This window comes from Leptosomus discolor, chromosome 1 (assembly GCF_034619465.1).
Source record: "Leptosomus discolor isolate bLepDis1 chromosome 1, bLepDis1.hap2, whole genome shotgun sequence".
NCBI lineage: Eukaryota > Metazoa > Chordata > Aves > Leptosomiformes > Leptosomidae > Leptosomus > Leptosomus discolor.
The window spans coordinates 96,323,397-96,341,656 of record NC_141391.1 but is presented as its reverse complement, the minus strand read 5'-3'; the positions used below and the strand labels follow the sequence as shown (position 1 = coordinate 96,341,656).

The following is an 18,260-nucleotide window of genomic DNA, read 5'->3' as shown; positions in this document are numbered from 1 at the left end:
GGATCACAGGTCTACATTCATTTCTTCTTCAGTGTTGCCTAATACCATAACATCAGTAACTTCCTGTATGTCAGAAACTGTATTTTATCTTTCCATACATTCTTTCACGATCCTTGTTGTAGAATACTTGATACTGGGGATGAGATTGCATTTATTTATTTTGTAACCCAGTAAATGGTTTTAATTTCTTTTTCATCAATTCATTTTTTCCCCTCATGCAAAAATAATCCAGTTGATTCAGCAAAGATTTCAAACAAAAGAGAACAGATATTTTCTATTACAGAGTACATTGTCCAACTGAGATCAAGCCACTCTGACTGGTTTCAATGGTGCTACTGTCTAAATGCTTTCAACAGATGCAAGCCTTGTTCTGAAGGGTACAAAGACAGTTTCTCATGGACAGTGTTAACAAAAACACAGTGGGCAGGAAGAAGGAATTGTAACCCAAGGATGAATCCACTCCTCCATACACACCCGATGGGATTTTCAAGTCCAAAGCCCATTGCAGTAAACATCTCTTCCTCAGAAAAATGCCCTCCCCCCAAAACAAAGGCAGAAAAACTAGTATATAACTAGTTTAACTAGTATAAGCATGGGGTTAGAAATGCAGCATCCTCCTTCCCCTTTCATATTGAAATGAGTAGCACCAGTTAAGATGATGGGATGGTTTGATACCAGCTAGTTAATGGAAACATCTAAGGTAATTATGCACATTTTCTAACTATTGGTAATTGTTTTGGTCAGTATGCAGAATAAAATGCTGTTAGCTAAACTGTGATCTTCAACTAAGTAAGTATGTGAAAAAATGTTGTTCCCAAACTATGATCAATGTCATTGACACAAATATCAAGTACATCATCATAAGACATAATGCCTGTCCCACACCCGTTTTTGTTACGCAAGGGTATTTAGAGATCTGTCCTAACTACTTGGCTATTTCTTTTGCTTGCTGGAGTAAGTAATACTCTTAAGACTTCAGACCTACCTAGCTAACAGGAATTCTCTTTTCTACCTTTCAACACATTTCACCTAAGCCTGAGGAATGGTGTGAAATCTGCTCCTCAAGGACAAACCATAGGTTTACAGGGCTCTCTTAGGAGCTCTGAATTTGCTAACCTATGAATCACTCTGTGGTACATTTTTGTTTTGCCAGAAACAAACACGATAAATTCTTCATTCAGGAGTAGAACCAGCTGTGACTACTCAAGTTACCCCCTGGGTTAGGCAATGTTTATAAGTGATGCATTTACAATAGAAAACCACATGAAAAATATGATGAAAGATGAAGAAAATAATAATATTTCCATGTCTGGTTATGTAATGAACACATCACAACCATATTTTGCCAAAACTAAGTATCTAGCACTGAGCATAATACAAAAGAGTGTCTTAACCAAAACCTATGGCACATATCATAAGGTTTTGCATCTTTAGTAGCAAAACATTAGAACACCTTATGAAGGAGGCAAATGGAAATTCTTATTTCTGCTTATTTGAATGTATTGTATAAAATATCCATTACACTTTATACGGGGGTTTGATAGTTTTGTTCCCACTGTAAATTTTTCTCATAATGACAGTCAGCTTGCTAGCAGTACATGGGGAACTGAGAACTCTGTGAAGCATTGCTATTTATTTCTGTATCCCAAAAGATGGCCTTAAGGAATTGCTGGTACCAAATGACAATATCATCACCAATTATCAGCTTTCCTGTTGGATCCAGAAAGAAAGCGGGAAGGAACTGGGTAGCCAGAGTCCAGCACAGGGCTTGTGTAAAGAGATAAACACAGGATACATTTTAGGAACCAGCTATTGCATTCCTACAGGTCAAATTCTGAGTATACTTAGAAGTAACAGTAGAAAAAAAAAAAATCTACTGAAAACTGCTCCAGATTTACATGGGTGGGACTGATTATGTCTTCCACTAATAACTGTGTATTTGACAGTTTAGGTGACACTACCACCCACTAGCAGCTTGGCATGCTGTCAAAACAAACAGAGCAGTATACAACATAAGTTGTGTTGCCATTATAGCAAGCAAAGAAAATCTGCATTTCCTCATTATTCAGGCTTTCACTCAGAGACCACAGCCAATGCGTAGGCACCTCCAGTCATAAGGTTGTTGATGACACACTGTGGAGCAGGAGATGCTAACACATAGTGCTGTTCCACGGAGAGAGAGAAAAAAAAGCCTTAATAGTGTTCATATGTTTTATTTCAATATATAAGACTAATTACTACTATTTTTACATCCTGGCTTCTCCTACAATTTGTGGCCCTTGGTCTCCTCCACAAGTGCAACAGGAAACAGTGCTGTTTCCTGCACGTGGCTGGCAAATCTGAGTGTCCATTTTGTTAAGCCAAGAGATCTCCTTGTTTCTAGCTAAGAACAAACATGTTTTTATGTGGAAATAAGAACTACCATGTCAAAGAATTATAATCTCCAGTGTAAGTTTCAATTACATCTGTGTTTCCCTTGTGGTTTGTGCTTGCAACACAATATGCTGAAATTTCTTCCAAAAGATTTGGATACATCATACAAATTTTCTTGGACTTGCCTGCTTCTCGACATACTTCTCCATGCCTGATGCATCTCTAGTTTGCATTATGTAGACAAACATTCTTAGTTCTCCATGCCTTCTTTTGACAAACTCGGCTTCCAGTGTTCAAAACTCACCTGTAAGGTCAGGCTGGCACACGAAAATACCCCAAACGTCTTGCTGAAAAATTTAGGGTATTTTGCTTATACTCTTCTTTTTGCCAAATGTTGAACTATTTAGCTTGAGTTTTCAGGGTGTGTTTTTCAACCTGATTCTTTATTGCTGGAAAATCTTGGTCAAAATTGGCTGGCTATTTCTAAATTTCTAGCAAACAAACATTCTTTGATTTTGAAAGCTCATGGCTTTTTTTAACTCCTGTTTTGGAAGTTCTAGAGTAACTTGAAATTTGGCAAGGAGGTAGACTTTGAGTCAACATAGCGTGTTTTGTTATCCCTGTGAAAATACGCCCCAATAAGGGCAGCTAGAAAGTTTTGAGGAATTACAGGTCACACGTAGGCAGCAGCCATTTTCTAGATCTGAAAAGCTGAAACATCTGAGGTTTCTGTCAAAACTCTTTGAGCACTTAATGCTGTCTAGTCGTTAATTAACAGTCCCCAAGGAGCGATGGAGCATCCCGGACCTTCTTACAACGCATCTCGTATCTCAGAGCACCTGTGCACCTGCATCCTAGGGCTACGGAGCCGAAGTCTGAATTTCCCTGTAATTGTGGCTTTAGCTTGCAGAGCAGGTATTGGAGCTGGGTTGGGGGCAATGTGTCATGAAAGCTATGGCTTGCTGCATAAAAGGGACAACTTCTGGAAGCTGTCAATAGAGTAGTTACTCCACACAGAGGATGACAATCTCCTAGTCCTCAACTAGTGTAGCCCCTTAACCCAAGCAGCAGAGGACTCTCTCTGATGGGATGTCAGGGTTACGATCCTGCCGATTAATCAGGCATCCATGGCACATCATGTGCTGTCAGCTTGCTCTGTTTAACAAATGAGGCCTAAGCCAAAATGCACAAGCAAAAGGTCAAAATCAAGCCGAACCAGAACATGCTCTTCAGTTAAGTAGAAAACCCTATAAATAGAAAGTGGGAGCAACATTCAAGGCATATAAATAAGAACTCCATGTGGGTAAGGGGAAAGTCTTTAACTTCAAGCATCTGTTTATTTAATATACTTGAGTGTTATAATTAATATTAACTGTATTACAGGGGACATTGTCCATTAATAATGACACAAACATGTGCCTGGGGCCTTTCCTGGCAATGATCCACATTTTTAACATGCACACCCATGTGAAAAGAGGAATCTAGCCCAAGCTCTGCAGCTCCCTCTCTGTAGGGCTCCAAATGTTCTTGCTGATGCAGTCTGGACAGTTTGAACACGATTCCACAGGGTACAGCAGGAAAATCTCAGTGGTAGAGGCCACCAGAGCCTAGTTCTTCTTCCAAGAGCTTCCCCACTGTGAAGCACTCTTTGCAGAAGCGCCCTCCATCCCTAGATTGCAGCTTCCTATAGGCAGAGTCAATTCTGTGTCCCTGTGGATGACCACGTACAGATGTGTGCACAGAGGCCAGAAGCACAGATGAGAAGAGTGTGTTAGGTTGTACAGAAATCTCTTAAGACCATGCTTCACTTTGAGGAATAGATAACTCCAGAGGTGCCAGCCAGAATTTGAGCTTCATTTTGTAAATATTGTACAAACATTTTAAAAAGCCACAACCTCTCTGCTAGGAAGTTCAAACTTAATACAAGCACCTTGCTTATAGCTGATACATATTTCATGTATTTCTAGTAAAGAACTAGTTTATCCCAAACTTTCCCATCCTTTCTCGCAAGCATCAGGTAATGAGTATTTAAAATACGTTAGAAGAAGAGAAGTCAGTATCTTACCGGACTGGGCAACTGTGAATATATCTTCAGAGAAATAAGGAGCAGCAAGTTAAGACTGGAGTCAGCGAGATGTTGAAGGGAAACCCTGTCCATACTCGAGCATGTTTTACTATTTATCTTGCCAGAATCAAAATTCTAAATACAGATTACTTTTTTTAAGACCAGAAAGGAGCACTTTCTAACCTCTTACAAAACTGAGGTGTAGGTATATTGGTACAGGAACGGTAGCAACAGAGAAGCTTGTAAAAAGCAAAGCAAACCAGAAGCTGACAGGAATTATAGTGCCTAGCTATGAATGGTATTGTATATTAAAGATGGATTAATTATGAAATAAGGCATTTATTGTCCATTTTTCTAAGGCTGCTTTCTTAAAACAATGCCTGTTCTAATTCATAACAGGCAAACACCAATTTCTATGCCACTGGCACGACATAAGTCTTTCCACTGGCAAGGAAAATGTCCCTGTACCCCGAGAATGCTGTGACATGTTTATTTGTCATCCTAATGCCACTGACAAATTTTCAGTGACTGGAACGCCTTGAAATTTCCTGCATGGCTCCATTTCAGACTCCACACCAGGCTTAAGTCCAAGGTGAAAGTGTTCTGAAGTAACTTACTGACTCTTGTACTAGTGAGGCAAGATACCACTTAGAAATGCTCAACGCATTTTCCAGAACACTGCTACAGGTTGGAAAGCTGGAGGAGTGAGGGAAGAAGAGTTTCTCAGAGCCTTAAAAACTGTATTAAGACCACGTCGCCATCAGCTGCACACAGTATGGGTGGTAATTCCCTGGGTGCTAATTCCCTAAGGGTGCTCTGTGCATTACAGGAACCTTAAGGATGAAGACGAAATGACTCGTGCTAGCAGGAAGATAGCCAGGCACCTGGTCAAGCTAAAAAGCAAGTCAAACTAGGTCCAAACTCTTTCTTTCTGTTTGGTGATATCACAGATAATTGCATTGTCACAAATAATTATTTAAACAACTACTGTTGTAGCAAATGAAATAATGTAATTAAGTAAACAATTTGCTGTTTTGTGCATTAATTCACTGCAGATTAAAGAACGGAAAGCCTCTGACTCCTCAATTCTAACGAAAACTAATATTCCCTATAGCAATAACGGTTGTGGTATCACTAAACCACTCAGTCACATAACTCACCTTTTCTGAATCATTAGTGAAGTAAAGACTCCCTGAAAAATGAAACCTGGCCAAAGCTACTAACACAGTATTTATCTGATGGACAAACCAAATACAGATTTTCTCCAACATAGCAACATTCTCATCTTAGGTACCGTCAGGTGCCATAAGCACAATTACTTCTTTTTTTTAAAAAAAAAAAAATATGAGGATCAGGGGCCACAATGTTAAATGCTAATGTTAAAGCAGATCTGAATCTGAATAGTATTTTGGGAAATACTTTTCCAAGTCCTTCGCATTGGGAGAACTTGGCTGTGTACGGAGTACAGCTCTTCTCACAGTCACAAAACTCAACACGTTCTTACAGATATTCCCAGACTACTTTCTGCAGTATTTATCAAAAGAACACAAGCGCCAGCACTGCAAGAGCAACCTAAAACCCCACGACTTAAACATCGTATTTATTTCTGGTGATGCAAAAATCCCAGCCTGCATCCCTGCATTCTCCCACACCTGTGGACATGACAAAGTCAGCTTTCCTATGGACTTTCTTTCGACGAGCACAAACTACAAACCAACTCAAGAAGCTGCGAATACGTCCTATTTTTTCCTTTCCCCCCCCCCCCCCCAAGTATATGGGAAGCCCCTGGAGAGCTGATACTCTTGTCAATAACCGCCCAAGCCTTAAGGCCAGCCCTGGGGACGACCCACCCGCGGACCCGCCGCTCCCAGGCCTCGCGCTGCCCAGCCGGGAGCGTCCCAGCACCTCTGCCCCCCACCCCGCCGCAGGACGGGTTCTGGGACCGCTCCGGGGAGCTGGGGGACCGCGGGAACCCGGCGGATGTGCAGTGGTCGCGCCGCCCCCCGGACCCACCTGAGATGCCGCCCCCGACCACGACCACGTCGTATTTCTGGGCCATGGCGCTGCCCCCCGTCCCAGCCGCTGTCTCCATCCCGCCCTCCCGCGGCGGCGGCGGCGGCGGCGGCTCCGACCCGGCTCCGGCGGGCTGACAGCGCCGCGCCATCCCGCCCGCCCCGCACCCGCCCCTGGGCGGCCCCCGCTCCGCCTCCACCAATGGGCGCTGCGCGGGGGCGTGGTCTTTCCATTTCCCAGTGCTCGCCCTCTCCCCGGGCACGGCCCGGCCCGACGGGGCGGTGGGAGGCCGCGGCGGAGCGGGAGGGCGGCGGAGGCCGCCGCGGGGAAGCCGCCGCCCAAACGGTGCCTCTGAGTGAACGTTTGGCCTGGGCCTGGCTTTGTACCGGCTCGGATCCGCAGCAGTCCGTCCCCGGTGCACCGAGAGGGCGGGAGGCAGGTAGGCGACGCCGCGCCTGGTGCAGGATGGCGCAGCTGTAGCAGCCCACGCTCACTGACCCCCTTTTGATTGACTCAGATTTAGAAAGTGTGCGAGCAGTGAGTGTGGGAGAGGAGGAGATCCATGGAGCTAGAGCATCACAGCCGTGTACGAACCTCACCTCGTACTGGGATCCCGTTGCACTCGGTCCACGAGGGAGGGAATGAAGGGTTAACCTTTGCACGAAAATAGCTTCCGAAAGACAATGCCTGAAATAATAACTAGTTGCCAAAATACCAGTTTTGTTTGTACTTATCTACTATTACTGCTCTGAAATACGTGATGGTTGTGATTTTTTTTGTGTGTGTTTTACGGCTCGTACAATTTTTATTGCCAAAGTGTAAATGTCATCTCTGTGAAGCTAAGTAGAAAAAAATAGAGAGCCTGTCCCCCCCCCTTCCAAGTAAGCACAGAAGACCTTTACAATGCACACAATTACAGAAAATCCTAATGCCACTTCCTGTTAAATATTGATATAAGTTGTGGAAGTTGCCCAGTTCTGCAATCATATTCCATACCTGAATATGACCAAAGAATTGAATGAGAGTGCAATACGACACAATCGATGTCCTTGGAAATGCCTTGGCTTTCTGACAGTGGGGAGTATTAGGACTTTTGTTCTGTGCCAAATGAGCAAGACATGGACGTATTGGAGCAGGTCCAGAGGAGGGCCACAAAAATGCTCAGGGGGCTGGAGCACCTCCCCTGTGAGGACAGGCTGAGAGAGTTGGGGTTGTTCTGCCTGGAGAAGAGAAGGCTCTGGGGAGACCTTACAGCGGCCTTTCAGTACTCAAAGGAAGCCTATAAAAAAGATGTTTTCAAACCTTCCAGCAGGTCCTGTTGCAATAGGACAAAGGGTAAAGGGTTTAAAAAAGAGGGTAGATTTAGACTAGATAGAAGAAATAAATTCTTTACTGCAGGTGAGGCACTGGAACAGGCTGCCCAGGGAGGTGGTAGAAGCCCCATCCCTGGAAACATTCGAGGTCAGCTTGGATGGTGCTCTGAGCAATATGATGCATCTAAAGATGTCCCTGCTCAATGCAGGTGGGTTGGACTAGGTGACCTTTAAAGGTCCCTTCCAACCCAAACTATTCTATGATTCTATGACAGCAGTGGCTGAATGCAGAAACATCTATGAAATCACTAAGCAACAATACAAGAGGCAGAATAATGCATCTTCTTCAAAAATAAAACCAGGTACTTTTAAAAGTGAAGTATGTGTGCAATGCTAATGAAGTATATTGTACTAGCTGCAGACAAATGAGTGTCAGGTGCTGTAGCAAAACAGCAAGACCCCTACTGCTCTGAGAGGTCGTCTAGTGACACAGAAGCTCATTATCACTGGGATTGCTGCTGCTTGTATCCAGAGTGAAGTGAGCCAAAAGGGGACAGTCCAACACTGTGAGAGTGATACGTGTTCTGAAAAAAAAATGCAATGCACCAACAGCTGTTCGTGCTTATTGGTGAAAAAAATCTTTCCTTCTTGAGGGTGATAGGATACCTGCTCCCACAGCCCTGCTAGCCCCGGTGAGCAGGTCACAGGGAGTCTGGCAAATGAAAAACTTCACCAAGCGGCAGCTCCCTTGCAATCCAGAAGCCAAGTTTGGAGGAAAACAACAAAAACATCCTCTCTGATAACAACAGGAAACTTGTGTGGGTCTAGATAACTTGCTGATAGATAAGCTTGCCAAAAAATTTCCAATGCCATAAGGAGCTGCAACAGGCTTGTTAAAGAGCAATAGAGATTGAAGGGGTTTTGCCTAGAGCAGCTGTAATGATGAGATATGACATCAAAATGTGAATTGTACACATTGTGTTTGCCTCAACCCTTGGAGTAAAGACTGAAAAAATATCTAAGGGGCTACCAAGGATTATCTTGGGCATTAGCAGCTTCCAGAGGTAGCAATGGCTGTCAGAACCGTGTAACTGCTAAGCCCTTAACATCCGTGTGATACACATATGAGACCTTGGAATAATTCTACCTCAATTCATATAGATCTGCAGACATCTAGGATTTGGGGAGAAAAGAAAAAAAAACAAGCAGATGCTGAAGCCTTGCTTGAGAACAATGGGATGAACCCAATGGGAGATGATCAAGGAGTTCTTGTCAACCTCTCATCTAGGTCCATTAGGGTTTGCTGAGAACTTGCTGAAAATACAAGAAGCAGGGAAGGAGGAAGGTGGTGTGTCATACTGACAGTGATCCTACTTTCCTAAATGCTATGACCATGTTTTCAAAGAGAAATTCAAAATGTGTTCAGAAATCAACAGCAAATAAAGGGGTGCCAAACTATACAGTAAAGGAAACTTTATTCCAAGCAGGTGGAATTTTATTTGGAAAGAAGTTAATTGTTGCTCAGAATAGAGAGTTGCATAATAAAGAAATGCTCGCCACTGGGCCCTATTTCTTAAGCACTATCAAAGAACCGGGGCAATGCTGAAAGGTGAACATAGGAAGCTGCTGTTGCTGAAACCGTTTCCTAGCAATCTGTCTAGATGATTCATGTCTGCTTCAGTGAATGAGTTGTAGTAACAATTTGCTGAGCTTGCAGAATGTGTGTGATCATTAACATGAAGGTATGGAAAGTCACAGGACTGTCACAGACTTTTGCATTTACCAGGAAAACGAACACTGAAAGTTGCTGAGAAATACAGTGGAACATCCAGAGCCAGGCTTTCACTTGAGATCACAGCTGTGTCAGCAGCAACAAAAATCGTCAGGTAGCCCAAAGAATGGGCAAAAATGCATCAATTTCTGGCAAAAGAACATGAAGAAAATTATCCAGAGATCATCACCAAGTTCTTTATTGTACTACAAGTGTTTTGCTTTCAGTTTTGCCAATTACTGATGTGAGGAAGCCAAAGTTCTCAGGTCATGCCATCAATAGTCACAGTTATGTGTTATTTTATGTCTGCTCAGTACCCCAAATGATGAGTAAAATCAGTCATAATCATTGTGGAAGACACAGATGTTTTGCTTTTCTTCCTGACTTTCATGTTACTTATTTTGCCAATGCATCTGAAAATGGTAACACAAGCATAGGGAAACTCCTTGGCATTAAAATAAAATGCCTTTGTCCAAATAAAAAACATTATCTATTATGCGTTCATGTATACAGTGTAATTTTTTAGTTCTTTATTTGTTTTATGAATGTCTTTTGACAGGTAAATAGAACCTAAGTGCTGTAAGGCAAGAATGCATTATCACTAGAAGACTGATTGTCATTATTAAAGTCGTAATTACCGCCGTTTAGCCATCTCTGAAGTCACATAATTCTTGTATCTTAATGATATCAACAGAGCTTATCTGATACACCCTAGAACATGCTATCTTGAATGTTACCGCCAGCTGAAACTTGCCGTTAACTCATCATCTATGTTGATTAGCACTCTACTCTGCAAGCACAAAGATGAGCTTTCCAGAGAGTGTCGGAGCCTTTTGCAAAGCTTGATTCACATAAATTTACATTTACACACATTTTAATTCTGGTAATTATATGGTTAGTACTCTGGGTTACATCAAACTGAAATATGAAAAATTGCGAAAAATAACCCAAACTCTTGCAAACATCAGACTCAGTAGTTCTGTTGGGAGGCCATTTATTGTTGCATGGTATGAAGTAAATTCAAACCTCAGCTGTAGGTGATGCTGTGTTTTCTAAGGACAGTTTTCTATTTTGGAACAGTATCTTAGACTATCTTATGGTAAATTTGGGGTCATTAGTTAATTTACAATGTTAATTATGTTTACAGAGTTGTTGTTGTTTTTTTTTCCCAAGGACTTACTCAGTAGTGGAAATGATAAAAGACCATGTAGCACACAGAAATAGACAATGTTGTACAATGGAAATAGACGATGAGTAGGAAAAAAAAGGAAATGTTCTATAAAATATTTCAGGCTTTAGAGTAGTTTTCTCTGAAACAAACAAATTCCAAACAAAGAACCCCAGATCAAAGCATCTCCAAGGGTTTTATGAAAGAGGAAAAAGAGAAAACATGTATTCCCAAACAGCAAGGAAGGGGTAGTCCAGCCTTCTGCCTAAAGCAGATCCAGGGCTTGTCCGGTTTGAATGCGTTCAAGGATGGGTATTCCATAACCTCTCTGGGCTTCGGGATCTGACCACCCTTACACTGGACCTTTTTTCTTCATGTCAGGTTGGAATTCCCCAAGTCTCCAGGTTGCGTCGGTTGCCCCTGTCCCATCGCAGGGTGCTCTGGGTGCTTCCCTGTTTTTTAACAAATCTTTCTCACCCTCTACATTTGGAGGTATTTCAAGAAGCATTAAAAAACGTGACACTATAGGGTAGGTCATGGACGTAAACCATCGTAATCCCATGTCTTCAGTGAGTGCCCTAGGGGATCATATCACCTCTCTGACTCTCTCTGGAGTAGGTGGTTATCTAGACCAACTGGAATGGTCCCAGCAGGGGATTCATAAAGAGATTGTGCAACGTGTTGGTAAAAAATTGGTAAGAATCAAATTGGGATGCTGTGAATGGAATTGTAGGGTATCAATAGACGTTTTTATTGACTAGGATGTATATTCTTAGCTTTTCAAGTCTGCTTTCTTACTTAAGTGTGTATTAAAAGCCATCAGGAAACCATCACCAGTCTGATACTGTAAAACAGTCTTTGCTGGTATGAAAAATGTTTTTGTACACAAAGATGGCTGTGACATATTTATTCATCACTATTCATTTTTACTGGCATGTTTTCAACAGCTATAGGGACTTCGTGCTTCCTAGCTATCTCTATTTCAGGCACTGCACTAAACACTAATCAATGAGTAAGCACCTTGAAGGAAATTATCATCACTTGTGGCTGTGAACATTTGATTAGTTTATTTTACCTTATAACCACAACCAGAAATCTTCTGAAATATAAACACAGGCAATAAAAATTCACTGCTCACCCTCTCCTTGACCTGTGTTTCCCACTCCCTCAATTACCAAGCATCCAACAGACCTTCTGGTGCGATACCTGTCCTGAGTGCAAGACGGTGGCAGTGGGACATGGAGGGGCATATGGGGAGTGCTCCGAGCTAGCCCCCATCACTGGCAGAGTTTTTGCTCTTCAGCGACTGCTCAGAGCTAGACCTACTTATTTGCTTTGCATACCCTCCACCACTCCAGAGACCTTGGTCCCCTCTGCAGTGCCGGATGGAGAAGGCATCATTCATGTGACTGTGCTGCATTTGGGGGTCTGGAAACTTCTGGTGGGGGTGGCGAAAATAGGCAACTGCGTGTAAGGAGTTTTCTTAAAGACATGAGGAGAAGGTCAACTACTGTGACTTTAATGTCCCTAGGTAAATCTACTAGAATATATTTAAAACATTCATCCAAATTTCAAAGTGCTCCTCTACACCTGGGAACAGAAGAGCAAAATACAAGCTGAGACTTATTCCCTAAAGGGGAATGTCCTCACATTATGCCTATGCACAATAAAGTTTCCTGTTCCCCCAGAGAAACCTGTTACATACTCACTGGATAAAGTCTTCACTAGCTCAGGCCATGAAAAAATATTTTTACTCTATAGAAATGTGGAATAAAATTTTAAGTATTTCTTAGCCACCAAAGAGTTAGGTAAATGTTTTCTTTCTGTGCTGGGATACCATCAATAACTTCATTTTGTAAAATATTTCCAACTCTTTATTTCATTTTATAATATGACATACTTAGGCATGTGGGGTACAAAAGTTTAGAAGATAGTTTAGGAAGGAAACTGAACTACCTTATTAAAAATTTTTAAAGTAACTTCCCTGCACGATTGTGCAGTCTGACTAAAATTGTTATTGAACCTTTAACAGCATCAAACTCTCCTCTTTGTATAAGTCTCAAAATGTCAAATATTTTTAAATTAGATACATCTTGAAAATTTGCGCATCATATTAATGAACGTTGGGCAGGCTTCATCAGTGGGTGAAATAAAGCACAAATTGCCAAATCTCATTTTGATCTCCAGAGGTCCCTTCCAACCCCCGTGATTCTGTGATGTTACAACAAGTCAGATACGCCCAGGCAGCTCTCGCACAAAGTAGTCGTTGTTTTGTACGGCTGTAGGCAGAGGGAGGAGAGTTTGCTTCCTGGTATTGAAAGACACATACACAGTGCTTCAGGAAGAAGTAGGTGAATTGCAATAAGCTCATTTTTTCTCAGGACTCGGCCTTCTCCTGTACACAGCTTTGCTGAAAGAAAGCAATGATTTTTAGGTATATCTATGGTTTCATAGCTAGTTAAGTTCCACTACAGTGGCACCAGCAGATTCCAGACAACCTCTTGATAAACATCTTCTGGGGGCTGTACTAGGCGATCACAAAATATCATTGTCACCTTTAAAAATTTACAATCTGCCTGTGTTTGGGGGGTTTTTACGTAAGATGTGAAAGAAACGTAGATTCAGATGTATGACTCTTGCTAACAAAACAAATACAGGCAATTCAAGTTAAAGTTAGCACGTGTGACTAAAAAGATTATGCTGGTAACTCATTTTTAATCTGTTTAGCTCACTAGCCTGTGTCTTCAATTATGTGCGTTAGTTCAACCACCAGTGTTAAGACAGACATGAATTCTTTCCCTCTCTCTCTAATTTATCTTCAGGACTCATTTGCGTATAAAGGGAGTTTATTTTAATAACTATGAGATAAAACATATTCACTGTCTGTAGTAATAAGGATTTTAAAAATATGTGTATCTCTTTGTTTGCTTTCAAATAAAATAAGCCCTGAAATTATTTCAACAAGCTTAAATAAATCCTTCAGGATGCTTGATTCTGCTCACACTTTCAGCTCCAATATAAGTGCCAATATGAAGTCAGTAAATAGGAGAGACTGCAAGGAAGGTCTAGAAGAAGGGCTCCAGGTGCGCTCAGACCTCTGGAGCTCCTTCCTCACATCCTCACAAGGTAAGACCTTGCTAGGCAGCACACGTGGTGCTTTCATTGTGCAAGAGAAGCAAGCTGGAGGCAAAGTGGCTGTGCAAGCAGTTCAGAGCATGGGGTTGCATTTGAAAGGAGCTGTACGGATAGCTGCCAGCAGGAGATACCTGCAAGAGTTTTGGCCAAAGGGATGCAAAGACCCCAACCAGGCGTGTAGGCGATGGGCAAGGAGCAGCCGTGGTGATGCAGCCTTTGCCTCTGGCAATGGGGAGAAATTTCTGAGTCTTCCCTCCTGACTCAGCCCCTCAGCAGGCGTGGGTTTAACATTCAGCCTGTACATTTCAGGGCTCTGACTGTCACTGTGTACCAGACTTACACTACTGTATTTCAGAGGGCGTATTAAATTGACTTAATTCCATTCTTAGTTTAGCAACCCCTGCTGATTTGCCCAGGCTCGCTTTTCAGGCTTTAGATACCACATGAGTGCAAGTGCCTTCTGACCTTTGGAGGGGACAGTGTTGGTCTTGCACAATGTATGCTTCAGCTAGTGGATAGGACTTTATGTGAAGACCTGAACTTTGGTCATGTTCTTTAAAGCATGTGAAACAGATTTATATCGTGCAGTGTCATTGCCTCTATCAAGTTTTCTATGTGCCCTTCACCACCATCACACTATCAGATAATTTTTATACATTATGTTTTACAATGCACTTTCAGTGATATTAACAAAATGTTCCTTTAATTACCAGCTCCATAAAAAAGTGGTTTGTGTATAGCTCATGTATTGCTGGTATTGTCTGAGGTTAGATCAAAGCTTGTATGAGAGATAACAACAATCTGAACATGATGGTACATTCGGAGAATAAATATTCGTTATAGATCACAAACGCTGGCTGCAGTTTCAACAGGATTTCAGCAGCAGAGTCGCCATTATAGCAATATGGGGAGATCAGTGGAGATCATTAGTGGAGACAGTTAAATACCAAAGAAGTACAATAAGATTTGATCTGAGAGTAAGAAAAACCTGGCTGAAAACTCCAGCCGGAATAAAGAATCCAGTTAGAGTCATTGAACTCCAGCCTTTGATGCAACAACAAAAAAATCAAAAGGCCTTTCTAAAAGTAGGTCAGAGAAATTTGTCATACTCTCTCACTGTTTATCAGGTAAAACAGCATTGGAAATCTATAGAAAGCATCCGAAAGGAAATAAAGGCTGTTCTCCTGTGCAAATCCTATACGGGATGCAGTCAGCTGAAGCCATGTGGACAACTTCATCTCTCTTCTAGATTAATGACTACTTCACTGAATACCTAAAACCCTCAGCAACCCTCCCAAGAAGCAAATTTACTGCAGGAGTTTGGGAGATGAACAACCCTTTCTGCCAGCCCTCCTCTCCCTTTGCAGTGACCCCAGCACTTTGCAGTTGGACCCAGCCCTAAGTACCGCCAGGTAGAAATCAGTCAGACAGACACATTTCCCCATCTCTGTCAGGTAGCTGAATTGAGAAGGACAGAAAAGCTGATTTCCAAGGTGCCATTTCTTCTTTTCGTGGAAGTCCTTGACTGAAGTTACCCTGTAGATTCAGCACGTTTTCTAATGTGACCCAAAGAATCACGTTCTTGTATTGAGTAAATAATGTTAATCACCTGTTTTCCTTATTGCAAACCCAAATAAAGAATCTGAGATCGTAACATCATGCTTATTCCTAAGACTGCCTTAGAGAGAAGAGCATACTTTTTCCTTGCACAATTACTCAAATTTAGATAATAAGTTATTTGAAATTGGCCAAAGCAACGATTTAGCAGGTTTTGTAATTAAGAACTGTGAATAAATAGGTTAAAGTTAAAATCATGAGAATTGTTAGTAGTTTTTATTGACCTCTGGTGTAACCGTATTATCTCATCAGTATTTATGTTAGTCACTATCGCTTATCTCAGGATTTCAAAACGTGCTCTAGAATACTATTCATTACTTCTGCTTCATACAACTTAGTAACCTATTAAACTCTTTGACTGCTTCAGAGGAAAAAATGTCTTAATTTGGGTCCAGATTAAAAACGCCCAAAACTGAAATTGATTTCTGATCAAGGTAAGTCTGGAAATGTGCTGCCCGTAAATGAAAAAAAACCTGACTGTGCCTTGTGATGAAATCCATTGGCACCACCTTATGCAGTTTCTCAGAGCTCTGTTTAGCAGTAGTCACTGCCAACTTCTGAAATATAGTCCCAGAAGGCAAATGGAAGTGCCTGGCTATGTGTACCTTTCTGATTAATAAATAGGTATGCAGCCCTGCTGCATTCAATGGTACAGAGCAAGCAATGGGAGTCTGCGGGGCCTCATGGGGTTGTGTATGGTACAGACAGAGAAAAGCAATCAAAGTTCAATTTGCAGTGTCAGGGCAACAGAGAGGAAGGACAAGAAAACTGTTCTCAAATGTGAGCTGCCTGCTGCTTGCCTCAGTGGTGCTGATTTACCTAGAGCCAAAATGCCAAGCACAGAGTTAAGTAGAATTTACAGCAGCAGGAGGTAGCTGTGTTTGTACTCTGCTTACGCCTTTGGCACACGCAGTACAAGCACAATGCAATACTTCTGGTGCCAGTGCAGGTGCCTGGCCGGGGTGGCAAAGTCCTTATGTTACCGTATGACCAGACCGTGAAGTTACGCACCCATCCGTAGGGTTGGAAATGAGGGGTGCAGCAACAGGCAGCTCTGCAGGTGCCTTGTGCTCCTAAGTCATTAGAAAAATACATTACCTGTGGTCTCTTAATGAATTGTTTAAGAAACAGGGCAATTGGTAAAATTTTCTAAATATTTTGAGGTATTTCTTAAGGAACTGTGAAAGTGGTTTTCATTCTTGTGAGCACTGTTACGAGATACAGGCATCAGTTTGGGTTCAGTCTTCATCTTACACCTGTGAAAAGAGGACTGAGGGAAAAACTTCACGTAGGAGCGTACGTTTACTTTTTGTTCACATGGGACAGAAAAAGTTGCCTGATGCTAGTCTGGACAGGCATGGGCATGGCTCCATCAGCAGTGCCCACCGGGGCTGCTTCCTACGGTGAAACCCTCTGCCCACCAGTCTGGGTAGCCAGGGCCAGGGGAGACAGCAGGGCCAGGGCACTGCACCATCAGTTCAGCGTGACACGACACCTACACCAGGGTTTGGAAGTGGAGGCATCTGGCCGAGAGGAGTGATTCACAGCACCTTTGCTTGTGCATTTGCAATGCATTAAAAAGGTGCTGGAAGAAAGAAGGTGCCTCCAAAGACTGATTCCTCCCCCTTCTGAGGAAGTTTGTCACTCCTCCACAGGCTGCAGAGCCTGAGGATGACAGTACACCCCAGAAGGTGCAAGCACCATTAACAAGCAGTCTGGCTATGGAACTCCATGTTTTTCTGTACCCTGATTTCCCTTTCTGGGCTTTTTCTCTTGTCTATGTGACAGAGCCACCTGAGAGCAGTTCCTGCAGCTTCGACAGTCTCTAGTAATTTGGGGTGCACACACTGGAGCCACTTGCCTTACCTAATGCAGTGCCTCAGCATAAAGTCTATTTCTGTATGTCAACTGTACAGTGCTTAAGTAAGCATATATCTTATTTGGTGCTCTTTGGATTTTGACTTCTGGTGGGTTTTAGTTTTACTATCTTGAATGTCATAAAGCTATTAAAAGGAGCCTACAGCAGTAAACAATTTGGTGTGTTTGCTCTTTAGTGTGAAAGTATGCTTTCTGAACTGTGGGGACCTCCTGTATGTGAGATTTTATATATCTGCCTGAACTTTTTACCTGCAGGTGTTGAAGTTTACACAGTAGTGAATCACTGAGTCTTTTCAAAAGAGGATTTTACCTCCTTTGGAATTTGACTGGCTTTCAAATATATTTCTAAGGAGATAATACCCAGTTATAATTTTTTTTTCTGAGAAAAAATTTATGTGCTGAGGGCATAACTATCGACAAGAGATTCCTGCAAAAAGCAGGAATAAACAAAATTACAATAAAGTATTAGGTCTGCAACTCCTGTGTATTTGTGGGTTATGACATGGGTGTTAGCATGAGCCACTCTCAGAACAGTTTCTTACATGTTTTTCCATGCCTGTTTGAACCTATTTGAAAGAGCTAGGCTTGTTTTCATTTCAATAGCTTCTCTTTTCTATTTCATGCTTGCCATCTCCTCAGACTCCTCGTTTGCCTGAGGTGTGGTGATCACATTCAGATCCCTTGGTGACTAGTCTGATTTGATATAATGCCATTTATTATATATTCTTCTATCAGGACTATGCTAGATCTTTTTATCTTACTTTCCACTGAAGCAAAATATCTGTTCATGCCAGGTAATTTGGATAGTTATGGAGTAAAACATATTAATTATCTGCATGTGAGTTGTTTTGGGGGTTTTTTATGTATTGTTCAGTGCTATGCAATAAAGTGGAAAATCCTTCTTGATACAAAAGCTTTGGTTATCCT

The 18,260-nt window shown here is 42.0% G+C and overlaps 1 protein-coding gene across 1 annotated transcript in view; it reads right to left on the bottom strand.

The window, feature by feature from the left end:
- Positions 1 to 6,602, bottom strand: part of LOC104354788 (amine oxidase [flavin-containing] A) — a 39,263-nt gene extending 32,661 nt beyond the window's left edge. Inside the window, exon 1 of the mRNA XM_086482154.1 lies at positions 6,452 to 6,602. Within this exon, the coding sequence (XP_086338280.1) occupies positions 6,452 to 6,602 (151 nt within the window). The remainder of the gene's footprint in view (positions 1 to 6,451) is intronic.
- Positions 6,603 to 18,260: the final 11,658 nt, after the last annotated feature.